The 24093-nt window shown below is 49.8% G+C and overlaps 1 protein-coding gene and 1 pseudogene across 1 annotated transcript; one reads left to right on the top strand and one right to left on the bottom strand.

Annotated features, from left to right (window-relative positions):
- Positions 1–24093, top strand: part of LOC146205967 (putative E3 ubiquitin-protein ligase HECTD2) — a 198739-nt pseudogene that overhangs the window by 97748 nt on the left and 76898 nt on the right.
- LOC146205969 (uncharacterized) lies at positions 17915–20859 on the bottom strand. The gene is made up of 3 exons (XM_084587552.1): positions 20749–20859; positions 19281–19925; positions 17915–17944 (listed from the first exon to the last, which is right to left on the bottom strand). Exons 1-3 carry the CDS (start codon positions 20857–20859, stop codon positions 17915–17917), a joined length of 786 nt encoding a protein of 261 aa, XP_084443678.1.

Below are 24093 nucleotides of genomic sequence, written 5' to 3'. Positions count from 1 at the left end.
GCATGTCATGTATGTCGTACACTTCACGCAGGTTGTACGACCACGTTGGGTGTTCGTTCGCATAGGCTGTACGTTCTTGTACGTTGTACGTTCACTTAGACGTACGGTCACGTAGGTGTACAGCCACCTAGGTCTATGATCACGTTGGTGTGCGCATCAATAATTGCATACAGCAGTCTCATACAAATATTGTACAATTTTTCTAGTATGGTCTTCGTGCTCTTCGTGACACAGAAGACCAAGGAAAGCTGATGAATTCCGGCATTCGCCCCATAAGTGGTAGTGTAGCCAAGGTGTAGCATAGGAATTGCTTAACGCTAGGACTGGGATCTTCTTTCTCGTCACCACTGTTATGACCGCCATTGTCTTGAAACAAAGCGTTTGCGGAGAAAAGAAAACTATTCACACTCGACACGACGGCTCATATTTGCTACAGCTTGTGGGCACGATTCAAAAGCACCTCCCCTTTCACTGGGCGTCAACGGCGAAGACAGGGACAAGGTGGAAAAAGGGGGAAATATGGGGCGCTTCGCTGGACGGAGAGGAGGAAGGCGCATTCAAGATGCTAGTTCGGGCCATTGTCTGGTTGCGGGAGACGGAGCACGCTCAGTCTATTGTCCACTCGTGTACAAACATAACATCTTTGCACACAACCCTTGGCCGTCAGCACCCTGGTCCTGCCGAGAGAACCAGCTGCAAGAATGCAATACAAGCAATTAAAGGCTAACACAGGATCGACATCTTTTGGGGGTCATGAGTTCTGATTAAACAAGCAATACGCGCACAATCAATTCTGCTGCTTCATGCAGGTCTTGGCTGCAAAGTTGCAGTGTAGAAGCGCGTTAGAAGCTCTGAAGTCAACGGTGCACCAATGAAGTAAAAGGGCAAAATGGCAAGGCATGCCAGAACAGCAAAAAGCACCACAAAAGGAGACAGTTTTCCGATGGTAGAAAGAAAACAAGCGGGATCTGGCTACACCAGCGTACCTTGCGTTTAGATTTGTCAAGGTGGGCAGGGCCGGTGCATGTACGTTTCTTGTGGTCGATTCCTACACTGAGTAGCTCGATGTGAAAAAGATGGGCAAAACAACGCTCACTGTCATTGGTGTGCAGATAGCATTCTTTGTTACGCTAGGACTATCCTGAAAGATTGTTTCCTATAATGGAAGCGCCTTCGTGTCGACATAGATCTAAGAGTTGTTGAGAAAAAACGGCATCGCAGCAGTCACATCAGCACCCTACTATCCTGCGAGAAGCAGCCAGGTGGAGAGACAGTGCACGTGGTGGAGCTAAACGGTCAAGGTTGAAAGCATTACAGTTCAAACACAGCACGGCTCAGAGTACAAGAAGGCAAATGCCGAGCAGCTCAAGCTCTCACATGAGCTTTGAATATACATATCGCTGCAGTTCTTCTGGAGCCACCATCTGAACAAGGCAGCAAGAGGACAACCTTCTGCGCTGCAATGAGATACAAAAAACGTCTTCGCATACCAGCTCCACGGAGGTCAAGCGTAGGCACCAGGTGTAGTATTTAGGGTCACTGGAAAGAGGTTGTGGCTGTAGATGGAGGGGTACTCATCCAGATCTCATAGAAAAAGCCGTTGCAAACCCGCGGCCTTTCAGTTGCCCCTTGTAGAAAGGCTCGGAAGTCGAGACATCCCTGAGGGAGGCTCGTAATGCGTGAGCTGCTGCTCCTTAACTGTTTTATTACACTAATTTCCTGCACGATATCACATTATTGTTAATCAAATCTCTAATATAGCTTTAAGAAAATTTGTTCCCCAAATACAGAAGCAGAAAATAGTCTTTCCTCCTCTCCGTCTCGTGGTAGTGTTGGTAAAAACTTTGTTGATGAGAAGAGATTTTAAGTGGTGTGGGTCGGCTCCGGATGGCGGGCGATGGCCGGCAGGCCATGCCTGATAGCAACCGTCCCAGTCCATTCGACCAGACTCCTCTGGGCGTGCGAATAAGAACGGGAGACAGTGATTTCCCAGCATTCAAGGTCCATGAGGCCCCAGTGGTCCGGTGGTTGGAATTCACCACAAAGGAAAAATATGTACTCTAAGATACTTTGTTGGGCGAGTTGGTACTTATTCATTATTGATATAAACAGCGTGAACACGAAAACAAGGGACAAGAAACAAGAAAGCCATGTACTGTGGCTTTCTTGTTTCTTGTCCCTTGTTTTCGTGTTCGCGCTGTTTATATCAATAATGTACTCTAAGGTAGCCCTAGGGGATCGCAGAGGGTACTGTACTGTACATACGGGTTGGCAATGGAACGGGAGGAACAGGGCCAGCAATCTTGATGAGAGAATACGAACTTGGAGTTGTCTCCATGTGATTTGACGTGGCTTAGAAGGGGATGGATGGGGAGGAAGTTAGCAGAGGCAGTCTGCTTGGTGGTGGAGCGTCATGTCATTCTGTGAGTAATTTGTCTCTGGCAATGCCTGGGTCCACGGTACCAGCCGCTTGGTCGATGTGTGGTTGAGCAGCAGATAGGGTCGCCTCATTACCGGGGTTGCCCGAGTGAGCGGGTTCCCACACGAGTTGAATGGGTCGGGGTGATATTGAAGACGAGAATTCTGTGTGTGGCGGCATGTAGCTGTCCTTTGTCAAAATTTTGAGGCGCACTTTTATAGTCACTGAGGATGAGTTTGGCAGTGGAAAGAGTGATCGCAAGAGCTATGGCAGCTTCTTTTGCTTCTACTTACGTGTGGGCTCTGATGGAGCACATTTGGGAGGTCTGAGTCACCCGTTTGTGCCTTGAGGAGGGCTCACGCACTGTCCTCTCTACGGGGCTGATGATAGTCTGGTTGCATGTTCTTTGGTAGAGGGTTAACAAAGAGGTAATAAAGAGTGGTTTTAAGGATATGTAGATGTGTTCTTAGGGGGCACCAATCGGCGGCAGTTGTAGAGGAGAGAGAACACTGCCCTTCCTTCCCCGTGTGCCTGTCTTCTTGCCGCCGACTCCCGTCTTTGGATCGCCGACAAGTGGTAGCAAAGATACTCCGTCACATTGTTTGTAAAATAGTTTTCTTGTATCCGCAACCTTCTCGTTTTAAGATAACGGCAGATATACAGAAAGGTCACTTGGTGCTTGGTAGACACTGCTAGTTGGATTTCAAGACATTTTGAAATTCAAGGTTTCGAAAGATCGTCCTTTCTCTCCCATAGTGAGGTGGCCTACCTATGTGCTTCAATTTTTATTCCTTGCCCTTTTATGGTTCCACCAAAAGGAGAAGTTGAGGAAGAACGTTAATCGTCTAAATTGGTGCATTTACTTCTTTGGACATCACCTTGTCTGCCCTGCTATGATCGGTAAAGGGGCCGACGGCTTTGCTACAGGTACAGGGGGCAGACAGAAGACCGCGAAGGGCAACCTCCAGACATGGCAAACTTACCTATTTATTTCAGTTCAGTTCAGTCGTTCAGTCGTGTCCGATTCTTCGTGACCCTATGGACCATATCACGCCACGCTTTCCGGTATCTCACTATCTTGCTAACATCACATAACTTCATCTGCAGCGCCGCTAGGATGCCATCTAACCATCGCGTTCGCTGCCTATCTCTTCTCCGGTGACCCTCAACCTTTCCCAACATCAAATCTTTCTCCAGCGACTCCTCTTTTCTCATCAGATGACCAAAGTAGCTGAGCTTTAACTTTAGAATTTGACCCTCCAATGAGCAGTCAGGGTTTATGGTCGACCATATCGACTGATTTGATCTGCTGGCATCCAAGGAATTGTCAAGAGTGTCCACCTGCACACAATTCAAACGCGTCAATTCTTCAGCGGTCAGCCTTCTTCACAGTCCAACTCTCGCCTCCATACATCACAACTGGAAAGCCCATAGCACAAGTTATACGGATCTTGGTTGGCAGTGTAATGTCTCTGCTCTTTACTAGGCGGTCAAGGCTAGCCATGGCTCTTTCCCAGAAGCAGGCATCTCCTAATTTCATGGCTGCAGTCTCCTACCGGGGTAATCTTGGAGCCCAAAAAGAGAAAATCTGTCACAGCTTCCACTTCTTGTCCCTTGATCCTCCGGGATTTGATAGGGCAAGACGCCATGATCTTTGTCTTTTTAATGTTCAGTTTAAGACCAAACTTCTCACTCTCTTCTTGTACGCGCTCAGAAGTGTCTTGAGTTCCACTTCACTTTCTGCCATTAAAGTGGTATCATCCGCATATCTAAGGTTGTTGATACGTTTCCCAGCAATCATCACTCCAGCTGAAGACTCGTCCAGACCGGCCTTCCTCATGATGCACTCTGCATATAGGTTAAATAGGCAGGGTGACAGTATGCAGCCTTGCCTCACTCCTTTTTCAATTGGAAACCAATCAGTAAGACCATGCCCAGTTCTGACTATGGCCTCTTGTCCTTCATACAGGTTCCTGAGGAGACAGATGAGGTGAATTGGAACTCCCATCTCTTGGAGAGCTTGCCACAATCTGCTGTGATCTGCGCAGTCAAACGCTTTCACATAATCAATAAAGCAGAAGTAGATGGGTTTCTGGAACTCTCTTGCTTTTTCCATGATCCAGCGAAAGTTGGCAATTTGGTCTCTAGTTCCTCTGCCCTTGCGAAACCCAGCTTGCACGTCCGGAAGCTCCCGATCCACATACTGCTGCAGCCTACCTTGGAAGATTTTCAGCATCACCTTGCTAGCATGCGAAATAAGCGCGATCGTGCGGTAGTTGGAACAATCTTTGGCACTGCCTTTCTTTGGAATGGGGATGTAAAATGACCTCTTCCAATCCAGTGGCCACTGCAGGGTTGTCCAAATTTGCTGACATAATGTATACAGAACATTAACAGCGTCGTCATGGTTGAGGTTTTGAAGCAACAGCTGGAATGCCATCAATTCCGCTAGCTTTGTTCTTAGCAAGGCTGGCTAAGGCCCATTCAACTTCACTCTTCAGGATGCCCGGCTTGAGATCAGTAATCACAACCGTCTTATGTTGGGTTTGCACATCCAGGTCCTTCTTGTACAGTTCTGTCTATTCCTGCCACCTCTTCTTTATCTCTGAGGCTTCAGTGAGATCCCTGCCTCGTTTGTCCTTTATCACGCCCAGCTTATCACAGAAGCTTCCTTTGTTATCTTTGATTGTCTTATACAGAGCTCTTGTGTTCCTCCATTGGCTGTTGTCCTCAACTGCTTGGCACTGTATGTTCAGGAAGGCATTCTTATCTCTTCTTGCTATTGTCTGAAAATCCGCATTGAGAACCCTTTATCTTTCTCTTTCCCCCATAACGTTTGCCATCCTCCTTTCTTCAGCTATTTGCAAAGCGTCTTCAGATAACCAGTTTACTTTCTTGCATTTTTTTTGCTTTGGAACTACCTTAGTAGCAACTTGTATTATATCACGAACATCAGTCCACATCTCTTCAGGCTCTCCGTCTTCTAGAACTAATTCTTGAAATCGATTCCTCACTTCCACAGCATATTCTGATGGAATTTGATCCAGATCATACCTGCAAGGCCTTCTAGTTTTCTGCGTTTTCCTCAATCGGAGCTTGTATAGCGCTTCTTCATCTCTCCGCAAAGAATATAAGCCCGTCCGGTGAAGTCCATGTGTACAGGTGCCTCTTGTGCCATTGAAAATGAGTATTCGCTATGGTCAGGTTGTTTTCTTGACAAAACTCTACTAGCCTCTGCCCAGCTTCATTTGGCTCACCAAGACCGAACTCTTCTGTAATTCCGGATATTTCTTCCCTCCCCACCTTAGCATTCCAGTCTCCTATGCGAAAAAGGACGTCTGATGATGGAGTGCGGTCTAAAATGCATTGCAGGTCAGCATAAAATCTCTCAACGTCAGCTTCTTCAGCAGTAGTGGTTGGTGCATAGACATGGACAACTGTTATGTTGAAAGGGTGACCTTGGATCCGATGTGAAATCATTCGGTCGTTTTTGGGATTGTACCTAGCACTGTTTTGCCCATTCTTCTGTTTACTATGAGAGCGACCCCATTCCTTCTCCTGGATTCGTGCCCACAATAAAAGACATAATGGTCGCCGGAATTAAATTCTCTAATTCTGTTCCACTTGAGCTCGCTGATACCCAAGATATCAAAGTTCAATCTGTCCATTTCTCGCTTGACGACATCCAGTTTACCTTGCGTCATAGATCTTACATTCCTTGTTGCTATGTGATATATCTCCTTGCAACATCGGACTTTCCGGTCGCTTCCCGACACATCCACAACTACCCCGCCGGGGTGGCGTAGTGGTTACGGCGCTCGACTACTGTCCTCATGGACGCGGGATCGAATCCCAGCCTCGGCGGCAGCTTTTCGATGGAGGCGAAAAGCAAGGCGCCCGTGTGCTGTACGATGTCAGTGCACGTTAAAGAACCCGAGGTGGTCGAAATTTCCGGAGTCCTCCACTACGGCGTCTCTCATAGCCTAAGTCGCTTTGGAACGTTAAACCAACCACAAACCAACCAACATCCACAACTGAGCATCCTTTTGGCTTTAGCCCAGCCACTTCATTCATCCTGGAGCTACTAGGAATCGCCCTTTGTTCATCCCCAGTAACATGTGGGGCGCCTTCCAACCTGGGGGGGGCTCATCTTCCGGCGCCATATCATTAATGCTATTGTGACTGGTTATAGGGTTTTCTTGGCGGGAAGTACTGGAGTGGGTTGCCATTACCTTCTCCAGTGAATCACATTTTGTCAGAACTCTCTGCCGTGACCCGGCTATCTTGGGTGGCCCTACACAGCAGAGCTCACGACTTCATCAAGTTTCGCAAGCCCCTCCGCTATGACAAGGCAGTGATCCATGAAGGGGACTTATTTATTTAATTATTTTTGATACTTGCAAATGATTAGAGAATACGTGCAAGCCCGTAAAAGAGACCAGGGAAACCAAAATTAATTTAAGCATGAAGCGTGGTCTAACCCATCAGTTTGCGTTTTACAATTGATATTCCCCAAGTGCATATAGTTCACGGTGTAAGAATATATTTAGGTGATGACACTGCGCCCAGCGGTGCGACCAGATCTATTTCGCCGCTCCATGCACTTCTCTTGAATGTAGACAGATAGCGCCACAATACGGGGGTTATGCCAGTCGCTTAGCTGCGGCTGCCGTAATTCAAATGAAGCGGGATCATTTGGTGCCCCGGTGTGTACGTGTGCTTTGTTAGGATGGACAAGGGCTCAAAAAATCGAAACTGCTGCCGATGCGTAATAATTTTTCGAATACTTCTTGCTTTACTTGCTGGGACAGCATGAATGGGCGCTACAGGAGCGGGAACGCGGGCGAATGATCTATTCGAACTCTTTATTGAAATGGATCATTGCAGTTTTCTTAGTTCATCCGCACGACCGTTAGAGCATAAGTTAACTATATTGCCCCTTTGCACTTTAATATAAAAGGTGGGCCTCAACGCGCATGTTCCCACAGTTGGGTCAAAAAGCCTAGTGCGCATTCAAGCATTGCTTGAACAGTGTAATGCGCCGACGCTGCGAGATGATGCCCGCCGTATAAAGTGTATGCTTTACTGTGGCCACCTGAGGTCTAATGAGCAGAGAAACCTCAAGGACGTTTCTGCATTTCACCAGTATTAGAAAAACTGCCTCCGCAGTCGGACATAGGAATACGCTCTTAATCTGGATCCACATCAAGTTCCAGTTAGTAAGCGGAGCATTTTTCTTTAAATGTTCCCTTATATATGTGGGGCAGTGTTCTAGATACAAGTAGACTGTATATTTGGAACAACGTTCCCGTTAAATTGTAAAGGTTTTATGTGGAACATACATTTAACTGAAACACCGTTCCACGTACAGGGTCTACTCGCGGCGTTGCACACGTATCAGTGCAATTGAAAAGCCGCTTTCGTGGAATAGGGGAGGGGGGGGGTCCCTTCAGCTTCGCAGCGTGACGAGTTCAGTTGGCTTCAAACAGGCGAAGCAAGTAAACGGGCTTGAGAGTGTACCCTTGTTTCGTAGTTGCGTCGAGCAAACTGAAGCAAACGTCAGAACAGCGATACGCGATGAAATTTTGCAATAAACTGGGACGTCGCCTACTGGGGCAGCTATCCTAATCAAGACAATGATGCGATGTGCTGAGTGCGACTGTTCAAAGGGCACAAACATATATAGAAACGGCCGTAAAGATGTCCAGCCCAGCAATGGTCCGGGTTCTCGTCGATGGCTATGTACACCGATAACAATAGTGTGGGTGTTTTACGAAAACTGATATGCTTTTATGTATCCGTATGATTGTAAAAGAGTTAGAGATTTTAATGCGATCATGACCAGTTTTCAGTAAAGAGATCATGACATCAGTTTTCAGAAAAACACGAACCATTATCGTTATCGGCGTCCGTGGCCGTCTCGACGGGCGCCCGGAGCGTTGCTGGGCTGAACTGCTTTAAGGCCGTCTGAATTCTTTGTGCCCTTTGAACAGTATGTTGCTATCAGCACATTACATTATTGCATTGATCAGGCACGAATACCCCGGTAGGCGACTTCCCTGGTTTATGAAGGCGAAAGCCTTCTCATACTGTCGTGGACAAAGTGTGTCCCGCTTTTGCGGCGGCTGTCGCGTGGCGTTCCTTGGCGCGCGTTCAAGTTTGGGATGGCAGATGGCAGGAAAGCTAGACAAGATGTGAATTCTGGAGGAAAGGTGCAGTATCTGTCACACTTTCTCGGACAAGTGTGCGTTTGGATGATACGCCATCGTTTCTGTCGCGTGGCGTTGCTTGACGTGCGTTCAAGTGTGGGATTGCAGATGGCAGGAATGCCAGACACGATGAGACTTCTCAGGCTCTTGACTTCACTGCTTTAGTCGCTAAAGTCCCTCGTAATTTTTTCGAAACTGCACCGTGCATCGCTGTTATAACGTTTGCTTCAGTTTCCTCGACGCAGCTACGAAACTGGTTTACATGCTTCGTCAACGCGCTTCGACTGTTCGAAGCTAATTGAACTCGTCACACTGTGGAGTTGAAGGTTCCCCCCTATTCCCCGAAACCAGTTTCCCAAATGAGCTGATACATGCGTAAAGCCACAACTAGTCTCATTAGTTTCAGGCAGTCTCTGTATTCTGGACGGTGTTGTTTCTACCTATCTGATGGCTTCTCTCCTCGACATTGTTGCTCGACACTGGTGCCAAACTTGCTGGTTGAGCTTTTCGATGGCGTCACTGCTCGAAGTCGTTGCCCGGCAGGAGTGCCCAACTTCTTTTGTGGTTGATTTTTTCGATGACAGCTCGACATGACTACCTAACATAGGAGGCAAACGAGCTGGGCAGTTAATCGCAATCACACTGCAGGTTTTTGGAGTGCTGGCAATGCTGTTCCTGATTCAGTTTCAGGCAGCAATTAACTGCAGTACAAGCGCTCTTGTACATGTGAGATAAACGTTTCTACCATCGACATTGCTTGTATACTGAGAGGTATAGTGCTTAGTGTTTAAGAATTCAGAATTCAGTGTTCAGAATTGTCTTATGTTAGCTGCTGCTAAAGCACTTGCAATCATAGCTAGGAAACAAACGTGCAGGCGTTTCTTGAATAGCAGAATGAAATAATTAGAATTATGTTGATCAGGTATAGCTATCAGCAGAAGATAGTACACAGTATCAAAGAAAAGTGAACAAAGTTTCAAAGCTAACCTCAGCTCACAAGCCAACGTTTTGACGTGACTTCTCTTCAGCTGGGCATGACACCCATCACTGGCAGGGTATGTAAGTTATGCCTCGAAAAGAAGAAATGTGGTGGAGGCAGACGAGTAGGGCGAAAAATGAAAGGATGTTTTCTTGGGGATGGATTTCTCAGTACTGAGAACCGGTGTTCCATGACTAGGAAAATAAAACAGAGGCGACCGCAGGAGAAACAAATTCAGGGCTTAATACACCGTGATGTACACGTGCCCATGAAAGCTTATAGAACGGCAAAATAACAATAAAAATTAAACTGGCAAATTTATGTGTACAGCAAGGGTTCGAGTGGTGTTTTGGCCGCTTCCTTGTGTGACCTTCACAATCCGTCCCTCAATGCCTTAGTGTTCCTGGAGACTGTGATGTGGTCCGATTGATTAGATTGGGGCGAGACACTGATGAAGCGAGCCTGTTAAGCCGCCATGTTTTTATTCTATAGCGGCCAACAGAGTGGTAACATTCGGCTAGATGCCGATTACAAGCACTACAGTACCCTCCCTGGGGAAAGTAAATGGATGTGCACACACTGTCACAGACCACTGTAGAAAGGTCTCTCACTGGCAAACAGTCACAAAGGCAGGTCTCAATGTCAGACAGATGACGCGGAGGTTTTCTGTTTCTCTGTGGATAGCGCCGTGTTGGAGAACTCTGGTGCAATGCAGGTGGTGTAGGCGGGTGCAATATAGGAGGTGCAGGCTGGTTCACTACAGATGGTGGATGTATGATGTCATTGCGGTCGAGTGGTGTTGTGGCTGATGCTTGTTTGAGGCCAGAGACATCCTTGAAGAAACTTGAGTTGCGCGTTATTACTATTTTTCCTCTCGATGCCTTGATTTGTGATCCATGAATGCTTGCAATGATATAAGGGTCTGGATCATAGTAAGGAGTGAACTTGTCGCGTCTCTCTTGCTTGCACAGGACTTGTTGACCGATAGAGAAGCGAAGTGATTGAATATGTCTTCGTGCGTCAGCATGATGTTTGTTGTATGCCTTTTTCTCGAGCGCGGTTGTTTTCAACCTTGTTAAGTCTTCATAGTGCGAAGGAGCTTCAGGATAGCACAGCAGAAGATTCCTCAGTGGTCTGCCAAACAGCAGTTCACATGGTGATCTTCCTGTTGTAAGGTGTTTGGAAGATCTGTATGACATCAGGAAAGTGTTAAACTCTACAATCTGTGTTCTCAAGCTGACTTGTGTGCACATGCTTTTTCAATGTTCTCATGAACCGTTCATCTTCACCATTAGCTTGAGGCCACAAAGGTGTGATCTGATGGTGTCGAAATCCTCTTTCTGGAGTGCTGCAAACTCTCTGCCTTGAAATGGTGGTCCATTGTCAGTTTTTACCTGTGCAGGGATTCTGAACTGGCAAAACACTCGTCGCAGCAAGGGGAGCACATTGTTCACACTCGTGGAATGTGTGACTTGTACTACTGGGTATCGCGAGAAGTCATCTATTACCACCATAGCGTACTTTCCACCTGGGAACGGACCACAAAAGTCAATCGAAACTTCCTCCCAGGGACCATTGGGTGGTTCAATGATGGCAAGTGGTTCTTGCTTTGCTTGGGGAACGACTGCTTGACATGGTAGGCAGCTTTTAATCAAAGTGTGTACTAGTTTGTTCATGCCTGGAAACCAAACTTTTTCTCTCAGCGTTTGTTTTGTTTTTACAATTCCTTGATGACCCTTGTGGGCGAGCAGCACTGCTTGCTTCTGCAGGCTAGGGGGAAGAACTAGGCGCATTCCTCGAAGGACGATGCCCTCAGGTGTTGTTGTCAGTTCAGTCTTTATGGAGGCAAATGGCTTCAGTTCAACTGACACCCAGCTGCTAGGTGTGGGGTGCTGGATAGCACTGACAAGTAATTGTAGCTGCTGGTCTACTTTAGTTTCTTCAGCAACTTCTTGAACTGAGAAGGCGTTTGGGATGCTGTGGCGCTGGATAAGTTAACATACTCATTGGGTACTTTGTCGATGCGGGCATGTATTTTTATCGCAGGAACCAGATGCCTGGAAAGCTAATCGGAAGGGTTGCTACTTCCTGCGGTGTGCTGTACATCAAACTTGTACTGTTGAATGTGTAGAGCGAGGCAGTCAATGGGGGCAGATGGTGATGATCTTGGGTTTCCCAGTATGCTCACTAAAGGCTTGTGATCAGTTAGCAAAAGAAAGTGAATTCCACAAAGATAAAGGCGAAAGTGTTCCATTGCCCATTGTGGGCGATTCCTCTGCCCGAGGGATGCGAAAGACAAATACACAGCGGGCCGTGTAACAAACATCTTTAATCTCACGTCCAGAAGGGGGTCGTTCAAGGCAGTGTGGGGTCATCGTCCGTAGTGAAGAGCCAGGAGCGAAGAGCAGGAACGAAGAGGGCGAGGCGGCGGCGCGTGCCTTCCTTTATAGCCCCCTCGCGCGGGACCGGTTATCCCCGAACGAGCGGGGAGAGGGAAACAGGCAGTGGGCAGGGGGTATTGGGAAGTGGCACGGCCTTTGAATGCGCGGCGCGCCACGGGCCTTAAAGATATGTGGCGCAGGGCCCCGCATCTCCCCCCCCCCCCCCCCTCAGTGTCCGACCCGGGCTCCGCCAACAGCGTAGCCATGTCCATGTCCGAGCCCGGGTCGGCGTAAAATATGGAGGCTTGTCGCCTGGCTCTGGCAGGATGCCATCTCAGCTGGTCCGTGTGACGGGAGAAGCAGCAGGCATGGCGGGACTGTTCCGCCTGGTCCCTCTCCGGCAGCGGCCACATCCTCGGGGTCACAGCGCAGCTGGGCTCGGCCACAGATACGCCTGGCAGCGGCCCTGAGCTGCTACTCTACATCGCTGACCCCTTTCCACGTGGCGCCATGCTGGATGCACTGGGACCCCTTTGCAGCAGGCGTTTCCGCCCCGGGCACACCTGGCTTCCTGAGGCCCGTACTCCAGGCCTGGGCAGCGGGCTCTAATCCAGACTCGTTGAAGACGGCCAGCATGGCCGCGCTGGTCACAGTGATGGGCCACAAACCACTACAAACTAGGGGGTACCCCCTGTTTAAGTGGCCCCTCCTTTTTGAACCATGCGCTGGGTGCGGTTTCCCGCCCCAGCGACGGTGGTTCATCTGTCTGCTGCAAAATCTTATCAGAATGATCTGAAAGAAGCAAGGACGTAGTGCACTACCTTGGCCTTAGGTTATAGCGTCGGTTGCGAACCGGGTTGCTACCTGTACGCTTTACTTTGGGGGAGATCGCTGCATCGCTTTGAGCTTCCCCCGCTTCGCAGTTATAGTCCTTGCGAAGGTGATAAGCTTTCAAGTCTGCGACGTGCACCGGACCAGCGGTTTCACCGCTCGCCATCAACTGCAGCTGGTAGGTGAGTGGCGTAGTCCGTGCCGTAACTTCGAAGGTCCAACCCACTTGTGCGCTAGCGACGCGGCGAAACCACGTGCTGCGTTACAAAGCGGGTGCGTTCTTTTCAGTACCAAGTCGCCCGTGTTGAAAACGATGTCACGACAACCTTTTGTACTGATCCGCTTGCTCCATGCGCGCGACATCGAGGTTTTCACGAGCCGCGCGCTGCGTGCCTCAAGGCGCTCGCGGAGATTTGCCGCGTACTGCGTAAGCGGAGGGGGCGCGGGCCCCGCCGCGTCAAGTAGGTCGTTCTCTAGCGGAAAAGCGATCTCTTTCCCAAAATTCAAGTAAGCAGGTGTCATACCCACCGACCTGTTCACGGTTGTTCGAGTGGCGAAAGCCAGTTCGGACAGCCGTGCGTCCCAATCTCTGCGCTGCTCGGTCGTCGCGACCAGCATACTCTTAACATTCCGATTCACTCTCTCGGTTATGTTGCTCTGAGCGTGGTAGGGACTCGTTTTCCTGTGGCGGATTTTAAGCGCCCGACAGGAATCAACAAAGACTTTGCTTGTGAAATACGAAGCATTGTCTGTAATCAGGTCGGAAGGGAAACCGAAACGAGTGAATGTCTCCAAGTTTCTCCCAAATCCGTTCTGACACAAGCTTCCTAAAAAACCTCAACCCACTTGGAATAGTGGTCCGTTATTACCAGGATATATTGGTGTCCACGCGCGGAGCGAGGGAGGGGTCCCATGATGTCGCACGCGACCACTTGCCACGGATAGTTGCTAACTACCGGCTTCATCATGCCAGCGGGTTTCCCCGCCCGAGGCTTGACTACCTGGCAAACAGGACATGTACGGGCGTAACCCAGCACATCCTTTCTCATACCTGGCCAGGTCGCGACACGGCATAACTTGTCTTACTGCCGCTGCCGTGGCCTGCCAGCGCTGAGTCATGGAAGTACTGGAGGAATCGTTTCCGCAACTTCCTCGGGACCACGACTCGAAAGGGGGATGCAATCGCCTCTTCCTCGTCAAGTTGGGGGATGTAGCGGAGCAGTAAGCCATCATCGCCCAGCATATACGCGTCGTACTTGCCCTCAGCGTTCCCGGTGCAAGCTGTACTATTCGCAAGCTCTGTCAGCACCCGCTGGCATAGACCGTCTGCTTTCTGGGCCTCAATTAGCTCTTCCCTACTGACCACTACTCCCCAAGACAGATTTCTCTCTGCCTCGCTTCTTGGCAGGCAAGTAGTCGCCGCCACCAGCTGCTGCGCCTTCTCTCTCTCGCAGCACCGCGCGGCAACTGTCCGCCTCCTTTCTCTCTTTAACTGCGCAGGGCGCGACACTCGCGTCCGCCCTCTCCTCCTCTCCAGTAGCGGCGATGCCGCTTTCAGCAATGCTGGTTTGCGCCTCTGATACGCTTCTGCCAGCCTTCCATGGTGCGCACGATAATGCATCGGCCACCTTATTCATGCTACCGCGGCGGTACTCAATGGCGTACGCGTGACGTTGCAACGTCAGCGCCCATCTTGCGAGTCTGCCTGCGGGGTTTTTCAGCCTCTTTAACCACGAAAGTGCCTGGTGATCTGTTTGCATGGTGAAAACCGTTCCGTCTAGGTACGTGTCGAACTTTGACATTGCGAACATTATCGCCAGGCATTCCGTTTCGGTCACGGAGTAATTCCGCTCCGCAGATGTGAGCGTGCGGCTAGCGAACGCGACAGGGCACAGCTTGCCCTCGTGTTCCTGCAACAAAACAGCTCCAACACCGGCATCACTAGCATCTGTCTGCAAGACAAACTGCTTGTTCAGGTCGGGGAGGCGCAAACTAGCGGTGTTCGCTATCGCGCGAGCCAAGGCAACAAAAGCGTCGCAAAAAGGGTACGCAACCGTAGGCGTCAGTGAGTTGAGCTTTCGATAATCAACACACAGCCTGACCGAACCATCTTTCTTTGGCGCTAGAACCACTGGGGACGCCCAGGGACTTTGTGAGGGTCGCACCGCGCCAGTATCAATCATCTCGTATAGGGCGCTGTCGAGAAGCTCTCTCTTATGCGCGCTTAACGGCCGCGGGTTACATCTGAAAGGGCGGGCATCACCCGTTTCGATCTCGTGCTGAAGCAAGTCGGTTCTGCCTGGTTTCTCTGTGAAGCAATCCGAAAACGGGAGCAAAGTTTCCATAAGCCTTCGGCGCTGACTACCGGTTCCTGAGAAGGACGCGATAATTGCTTCTAATGGGCTACCATTCAGTGTCGCGGGGGAGCCGTCGGCCACACAAGCGTGGACGCTCGCCTGTTGGGCGACGCATTCCTGTTTGGGTGCGCTAACAAAGGGAATGATGGGGGTGAAGGGGCTGTAGCGATAGCCGTTCTCCCCCATGTCGAGCACAATGCCTTCGCTCGAAAGAAAATCTTTTCCCAGAATAACTGGTATGGCTAAGCCGGGCAGATAGACGAAGCGATGCCTTCGCTTCCTGCCGTCAAAACGCAGGACCAGACGTACCGCTCCCTCCGCTTTTGCCGTCCCTGCTGCTAAGCTCAAAGGGGTTTCGGCTGGCCTGACACGGATGTTACATCTACGGCAGGCCTCGAACACGTCGTCACCGACCAGTAACAGCGTTGAGCCCGTGTCAACGAGTGCAGAGTAGCTATGACCAGCTAACCGCACTAGCATAAAAGGGCTCGAGCGCGACAACATTCCTTGCGCTCTACAGGCGAGGGGGACAAAAGCCTCTGCGCCGCCAGTGCGGCCGCCCGGTGACGCGGCGTGGGAGTACATTTCCCATTTTCCGCCGTGGCTTCCACGAAATTCTCCCGCCGACGGCGACAGGCTGGTGTTACCAGTTATCGCTGCCGGTGGTCCGCGTTTCCTTGCATACGCCTTGCTTGACACTCGCGTGCCACGTGGCCCGGCTGGTTGCAATTCCAGCAAAGCCGATCGTCCACCTGCCGCGCGGTCGGGGGATGCCGCGTTCCACGAAGCGGTTGGGGACGTCTTTCCCCTCTCTCCGCGCCTGTGTGGACGTCGCTGGCGAACCCAGCTCGACGCCGCTGCTCGAACGCGTACGGGTCAAGAGCGCGAGGAATCGCGGAGCCTTCCGCTGGCTTTTGCTGCCCTACCGTCATTACGTCTGCGCCTCTGGCGCGCGGCGCGGAGTCATGGCCTCCGGCCCTGGCGCATCGCGGCTCTAGCGATTCGGCTGGCCTGGGGGGTGGCGGGTAGCTCAATTCAGCGAGTAAATCCGCCTGCACTACCTTCGCTTCCTGTGCTAAGGCCTCGAGGTTTGCAAAACCACGTCCCCGCAAATACGGCTTGAAGCGCGGATGGCATTGCCTGATCACGCGCGCGACCTGTTGAAGATGGGTTGCCGTGAGATCTGCCCTCTTGTAGAGCTCCTGCATTGCGCGTACATACTCGAGGAGGCTCTCCTCTGGGTGCTGTGTGCGCAACGCTAGCTCCTCAAGCATCCGGCGCTCGTAATCGGGCGGCAAGAACTCGGCACGGAAGTGATCTGTGAAGTCTGCCATCGACCGAAAAGCCGGTTGGCAGCGTCTCCATCGCGCCGCGCTATCAACAAGTGCTACGGGAATTACCTGCGCTAGCACCACGTCGTCTTGGGAACCCAGTGCAGTCTGATAATCCTTGAGTTCTTGTAAGAACTCGTGGACTGACTTCACGTCCGTGTAGCCGGAAAAGGAGGGAACCTCTACATTTATCCGCGGACGCGAGACTGTCGCCGCAGCTGCGGCTTGGTTGGCGCTAGCCACCGAGCCGAGCTGACCGGCTAATACAGAAAACATCGCGGTCATGTGCTGCATAAGAGCTGCTTCGTCGGGCACCTGTGCGAGCTCTGCCGCATCCCTTGCCTCACTCCCGGATGCACCGGCATCCGAAGCGGCGTTCTTATCTGCTACGTCTTTTCTCGGTGACATTCTCACTAAACAACTAAGGCCGGCCGGGAGGCGCAGAACAGCTGCACGCGCACGACTACCACCTAGCTCGCGTCAGGAGGCTATTCACAAAGGCTAATCGGGGCGATAACACTTTATAAAACTAACATATGCAAAAAAAAATTAAAACACAAACCGCCCGACACTAAAAACACACACATAACCCAAAATAAAATTGCACAAACACAAAAACACTGCACAAACACCACTATACTACACTCCGCCTCATATACACACACGCTAACCCTAAACTCAAAATGGCGTCGCGCCTATCATACAAAGAACCGGCCCGTCGTGTTGCCGTACGCTGCCACGTCGGCAGAGAAATCGTCCACATGGGTGCTAATTCAGCCCCAGTTGGGTGCCAGTTGTGGGCGATTTCAAAAAATGGCCTCTATCCCCTAACGAGCGGGGAGAGGGAAACAGGCAGCGGGCAGGGGGTAATGGGAAGTGGCGCGGCCTTTGAATGCGCGGCGCGCCACGGGCCCTAAAGATATGTGGCGCAGGGCCCCACACCATACAGCCGCGAGTATTTCACGTTCTATTTGGGAATAGCGGCTTTCAACAGGTGTGAGCGCTCTACTTTCATAGGCTGTCACTGCAATGTGTTCACTGACACGTTGTGTGAGGATAGCACCCAGTCCATGTGGACTTGCATCTACTACCCGTTCTGTCGGCTTGGATGGGTCAAAGTAAGCAAGGGTGGATGCATCAGACATGGCTTGCTTTAAGCTCTCAAAAGCATTCTGCTGTCCTCTCCCATGCAACGTTCTTCAATGTCAGTTCACGTAATGGCTGTGTGAGGTCGGCTAGATTTTTCAGGAATCTGCCTAAATAGTTGATCATGCCTAGCAGGCTGTTTACTTCTTGCGGTGACTCTGGTGTTTTGATATGTAGGAAGGCTGCTATCTTCTTGGGATCAGGACGAACGCCGTCAGCTGAGAAAATAAGTCCAAAGAAGTTCTTTTTTTCCGTTGAGTGTCAGTCCAGCTTCTTGGAGTCGCTGCAGAACTGCTTTCAATGAGGCGTCATGCTCCGGGTTTGTTTGTCCAAAAACAAGGATGTCGTCACTAACATTCAGGACATTGGGGATGCCATTGAGCACTTAGCGGATGGTGTTTTGAAAGTATTCAGCCGCACTGCTGATGCCAAAGTTGCGACGTTTGTAGCAAAACAAGCCAACATGTGTCGAGAAAGTTGTGAGCTGCCTTGAAGAAGCGCCAAGTTCTGACTGGTGATGTCCATTCTTCAGGTCAAGGTTGGAGAATACTGTTGCTCCATTTAAGGCAACAATGATGTCATCCACTGTCGGACACAAATGTCGTTCACGTTGAATGGCACTGTTCACAACACGCATGTCAATGCAAATTCGAATTTCATAAGGCTGATGTGGTTTGAGCACAATAACCACAGGGGACACCCACGGTGTCGGTCCGATGGCTGGCTGTATGATGTCTTCTGACAGGAAGCGTTCAAGTTCTTTTTCTGTGGCATCGCGCAAGGCAAACGGAATACGTCTGTGTGGTTGTGCAACAGGTGGGACTCAGTTGTTCACAAAAAGGTGGATGTGCTGGTTTTTGTTTTCCAACTCCACTAAACAATTTGGGGAATGCTTCCACGACTGACAATTGTCACCTGGATTGTCAGAAACTTGGTACCTGATCTGGACAAGCCCCAGGTTGGTTGCTTCTGTGAAGCTTAAGAGTGGTGCACAGTTTCCTGGAATGACAAAAATGTCTTCTTCAATGCACTTATCTTTGTATCTCATTGTAACAGAGACTTTGCCCAAAAGTTCAAGTGGAGACGTTGATTTGTATGGGAACACTCTGATTGATGTTTCTTGGAGATTCACATTTAGGCGACAGCTCTTGAAGTAATTTTCGCCAACAATTGACACTGTAGCACCCGTGTCGATTACGAAAGTGACTGGCACATTGTTGACAGTGACAATAGCCTTTGAAGGTGAACTTGCTTGAGGGGAAGTCATGGCAACAAAAACGTACTCGTCGCTGCTTGGACTGGTGTCACAGGTGGCTGCAGGCTCCCTAGTACTTGAACTCTTCTTACTGCAGGCTAACTGTGTGTCTGAGTCATTGTCACAGTCCACTGCATGTACTGTTCTCCTGGTTGAGCGACAGAATCGTGCAAAATGACCAAAATTGTCACACGCCTTGCAAGTCTTGCCCCATGCAGCACAACTGGATCGACCGCCTTGGTGAGGCCACTTGCCGCCACAGTTGCGACAATCTGCTGACGAGACACGAGGTCGCTGCGGTGCGTAGGCCTGCCGTGGCATCTGTCGTTCATTTCTTGGGTGTTGGCCATGGTGTTGTCCTTCCTTGTGTACTGCGAACACCGCCGCATTGTTATCAACGTGCTTTTCGATTTTGGACACATCCCGTTCGACATCGTCGAGCATTCTTCCTTGCTTAAGTAAGTCTGGTAACGTGCGGGAATGAAGCATGGCATACTTTCGGAGGCAAGACGACGTTGTGGCGAGAATGATTTGGTTCTTGACCTCAGAGTCGACGTTTTCGAAGTTACAGTGGCGAGAAGGCTGCCGGAGGCGCGCGTAGAAGGCGTCCAGTGACTCACCAACGTTTTGCTGAGCTTGAAGAAATTTATAGATAGCAAATGTTGAGTTCACTCGCGGCGCAAAATATGCATTCAGTTTCGCTCGAGCGGCATCGTATTCAGGCGTCGATGTACTCTGCGTGGTTTGGGTCGTGCTTGTAGCCGTCGCACCTTGCGCAGCACTCTCGGGGAGCGAGCTATATATGTCGTAGACTTCTTCACCGGCGTAGTGCAGGAGGAGCGCTTTTTTGCGTGCATCTGCCGAGATATCGCAAGCTAAAAGAAAGTTTTCGAACCTTTCTATCCACTTCGTCCATTCGTGACCAATATTGTTGTCGTCGGTAGCGCGCAGGTCAAAACTTGGGAAGGCAGGGAGCACATATGTACCATGGCTACGATTGCCGGTAGCCGCTTGTTGCTGATGGGGGATTGGACGGACTGACTCTTGATGTAGTGGTACTCACATGAGATAAAAAAGCACTTCTGACACCATCTTAGTGTTCCCGGAGACTGTAATGGGGTCCGATTGATTAGATTGGGCGAGACACTGATGAAGCAAGCCTGTTAGTTAAGCCGCCATGTTTTTATTCCGTAGTGGCCAACAGAGTGGTAACATTCGGCTAGATGCCGATTACAAACACTACAAATGTTTGGCAGGATTTTTAAATACAGGAAATAAATTTGGCTTTTCATTGCATCACACATTCTGAAAACATTGCACTTTCCCTGCTGCTGTCGGCTTTTTATTTTCCTTTTCAGGGAATCAGATTATTCACCCTGCGTAAGGTCAAGTGATAGTTCTTGGAAACTAGTTTTGATAACGTCTGAGTTCAGCCTATTATGCTATTAAGCGTACCATGCAAACGCACACTTGTCGGAGAAAGTGTGACAGATATTGCGCCTTTCCTCCAGAAGCTCCAGAAGTCTCATCTTGTCTAGCGTTCCTGCCATCTGCAATCCCACACTTGAACGCACGCCAAAAAACGCCACGCGAAAGCCGCCGCATAAGTGGGACACACATTGTCCATAACAGTGTGAGCCATTAAAGGCTTTCGCCTTACAAGACTGCGTCAGGCATCGAACGCAAGGTACGAGTTCTTCCGTGCAAGCGGACACGGGACAATGTTTTTTTTCTTTTTTGTGGGAGAGATTGGAACGCCAGGTGTATGAGCGTGGTACATTCAAGATGTGATAATTCTATTGCAGTGTTTGAAAAAAATTAATACTGGGGCCGAACTTACCGTTGTTCCGTCTTTTCCAGGACTCCCTGTGAACTTAACAAGAGCCGACGAGGTGTTGACAGGCGCGAGTGGTTCGCACCTCAATGTTTTGGGCAAATTCGAGGCAGACATTGCCTGGAAATGGAAACTTTCTCGCCAAGCGTGTTATGTGGGCAGCCCGCTAGACATGTTCTTTTCGGTTTGCCCGCTCTGGAGGCACTTGAAGCCGTGAAGTTTGTCGCCTCATTCGCGCAGGAGGGGTCTACAGGTAGCGTTCCGGGCCCCGAAGTTTGCAGTAACCTGCGCGCTATGCCAGGAGAGTATCGGACACGGCTTCGCCCAGACGCGGTTCCATATGCTATAACTGCACCACGCAGAGTTCCGATTCCGCTCAAGGAACGCGCCTGCCTTGATCTCGAAAAAATGGAGCAAATGGGCGTTATTCGTAAGGTTGATGGGCTACGGAGTGGTGTGCCGGTATAGTACCAGTGCCAAAGCCGAGTGGGGATGTCAGGACCTGTGTAGACCTTACACAATTGAATAAGTGCGTTCTACGAGAGAAGTTAATCTTCCCCACAGTGGATCAAGCTCTGGGTTCTATATAGCCGGCGCGAAACTTTTTTCTAAGCTGGGCGCAAATTCTGGGTTCTCTCAAGCACGCCTAAGCAAGGCTTCGGAGGAGTTTACTACATTCATTACACCATTCTGGTGATAGTTTCACCAGGTTACCTTTCTGAATTACTTCAGGGGCTGAGTATTTCGATAAAAGAATGTCCGAAATCCTGGCAGACTTGCCTGGAGTCGTCAACGTAATGGACGATATTTAAGTCTTTGGAAACAACCAGTAACAACATGATTCTAGACTTGCTAACGTCTGGACCAGGTTGGCAGAATCCAATCTATACGTTAAACAAATCCAAGTGTGTCTTCGGTTTTAAAAGGCTTACTTTTTTGGGTCATGTTCTAAGTGAGGAAGACGTACAACCCGATCCAGCTAAGAAAAATGCTGTGAAGAAAATGAAGCCACCGACCAATATAGCGGAATGATGTAGCGTTCTGGGAATGGCAAACCATTTGGGGCGCTTCTTGCCGCGTCTGGCTTACACTACCGCTCCTTTGCGTGAGCGTTTGCATAAAGATTGGGCTTGGATATGGGGCCCAGCCATCACCGCCTAGACAAGAAGACCTCAGCGCTCCTTTCTGACGTCAGTGACATGTCACGCAAAGAGCCGTGCTATTCGACAATCGGCTCAATTGCTACCGAAATGGATGCTACGTTCCCAACACTTCTGACTCCACAGTGACGGACGCAGGGAGCAGACGCGTGTTTGTGGGCATGCAATCTACCTTTTGTCAAACTAGGTCAATGGAACACGCTGTGAACGTTAAACAAGATGTTAGCTGGTTTGATTGCTTCTTTTCCGCTGCTTTCTATAAGACTACCGTGTGCGGTTGTCGCAATATTTGTACCACACTGTCATGACAGCCCGTTGCCAGCACAGTAGAGCAGTGTCTATCTAGCCCATGCTTGTTTTTCTGTTTTTTTTTCTTTTTTTTTTTGCTGTGAGAGCTTTTCCTAAAGAATTTGGATGTGCGGTTCTGGCGTTCATGTTGGTTAGCTACAAGTGCTGAAGGCATGTGTGAAGTAGTCATGTTCTTGCTGCAGATGAACATGCCTAATGGTGTGTGCTGAGTTATTGTGGGAACTATATAGTTGTAGCAAAAGTCTACGCTTTCCATCGGGATCAACTTCCCTACCACAAGGCTGCACGTCATTCTTCGATAGTATGTGATCTGTTTGTCGCATTGCAGCGTGAGGTATTTCTGTTTTTAGAATATTGAAACGAAAAGCTTCACTACGAGGGTCAGAGCAAATTTCGCGTATGCCGTATGCCGTATGCGGTAGGCCGCAACCGATTGACGTCACAGCCAAGGCAAGCTGCGCAGCCCCCTTGCCAAGCTCCGCCGGCGTTGCAGAGCCCTTAGGAACCCATGCATCTAAAGGTCATCGTAACTATCAATAACCATGACTTACTAGTTAAAGGATGTTTAACTTACACTAATCAGACTTTACCTAGTACTCAGAAAGTGCAAGTCATGGTTAACTATCCCGAAACTGTAGTAATGGTTAAACGTTTCGAGAGGTCCATAGCCGTTACATGGTGACGTCATCGGTCATGACGCCATGATGGGATGTGACGTCGTCATTACGCCACATCCGCTCATGTATAATAACCGAAAGTAATAATGACGTCCCATCCGGTCATGACGTCATGACTGGTGGTGAAGTCACCAGCAGATTCACGAATATATATGAAGCTGACTCCGCCGGGCGTTCCATCCCTGTGTGCGTGCGGCGCCTTTCATCTGGCGCTTCCTCGAACGCCGCACCACACAGCATATGACGTCACCCATCTGCCGTCAGCTATGAGGACCAAGCGGGAACGAGTTCGCTGCAACGCCGCCGGGCGGCACTTTTTGCCGTCCTCGAGCGACAAATGCTGCGCCTTTCCTTTCCTGTAAACGAATTACAGAACGCCGGTGAACTTAGACGCGCTCGTCATGGAAGCCAAGGAGAATTAAGCTGCTGGCGAACGGACCAGAAGACTGGAGAAATTAACTTCTTCTGATCCCGAGGTAGTCACTGCTTTTCGCTACGTATATCCAGGAATAGCAGATCTAAGCCATTTTTCATTACTCCTTACATTACAAGCCCAGGCACTTTTGTTTTTAGAATTTTTTATTGATGAATACAGAGATACAACGTGCATGGTGAATGTTGGTATTTTGTCGGCTACTTGTACCATCTTGGAGGAACGTTTTCTTGAACACATCTTGAACACGAATGCAGTTTGCAAAGCCCTCCGATTGTTGTATTGCCAAGGCCGGCCAGAAACAAATTAGAGGGTCTCTTAGATGTCTTTTAAGAGGAGAATGACGAAAACCTGCCTTTCCTATCCTATAATTTTCGTCCCATCGTTAGCCTCTTGTCGCCGTTCGTTGCAGTGCTACACGTAATTGGTTTACGGGAAAGGAAAGGCGCAGTATCTATCACACTCTCCGGCAAATGTCAGTTTAGACGGTACACCATCGCTCCTGTCGCGTGGCGTTCCTTGGCGCGCGTTCAAGTGCGGCATTGCAGATGGTAGGGATGCATCCCGCCTCGGCCAATCGAACGCCGCAAAAGCGGGACACACTTTGTCCACGACAGCATGAGCCATTAAAGGCTTTCTTCTTAAAACCGAGGCTTCCTTCCTATCTCGCCCTTTCTTGGCAAGATCGCGCCGTTACAGTTGAAGACAAAGGGTTGCTTTTAAAAGGAACCAGACTCGTAGTGCCTCAGTCCCTCAGAAAAGAAGTGCTAGA

Source organism: Amblyomma maculatum, chromosome 1 (genome assembly GCF_055883805.1).
Source record: "Amblyomma maculatum isolate TAMU_Amacu chromosome 1, ASM5588380v1, whole genome shotgun sequence".
In the NCBI taxonomy this organism is placed as follows: domain Eukaryota; kingdom Metazoa; phylum Arthropoda; class Arachnida; order Ixodida; family Ixodidae; genus Amblyomma; species Amblyomma maculatum.
The sequence above is the reverse complement of the archived record's forward strand: the minus strand, read 5'-3'. Positions and strand labels throughout refer to the sequence as shown.

Excerpts from the sequence above, each read along its gene's own strand:
- LOC146205969 (XM_084587552.1), bottom strand. The coding sequence starts at position 20,859 with ATGTCTGCCTCGAATTTGCCCAAAACATTGAGGTGCGAACCACTCGCG. Across the intron at positions 19,926-20,748 it reads CTGGAAAAGACGGAACAACG|CAACAAGCGGCTACCGGCAA; the intron begins GTAAGTTCGGCC and ends ATCCCCCATCAG. Across the intron at positions 17,945-19,280 it reads ACAATGCGGCGGTGTTCGCA|TTCTGCAGCGACTCCAAGAA; the intron begins GTACACAAGGAA and ends CATTGAAAGCAG.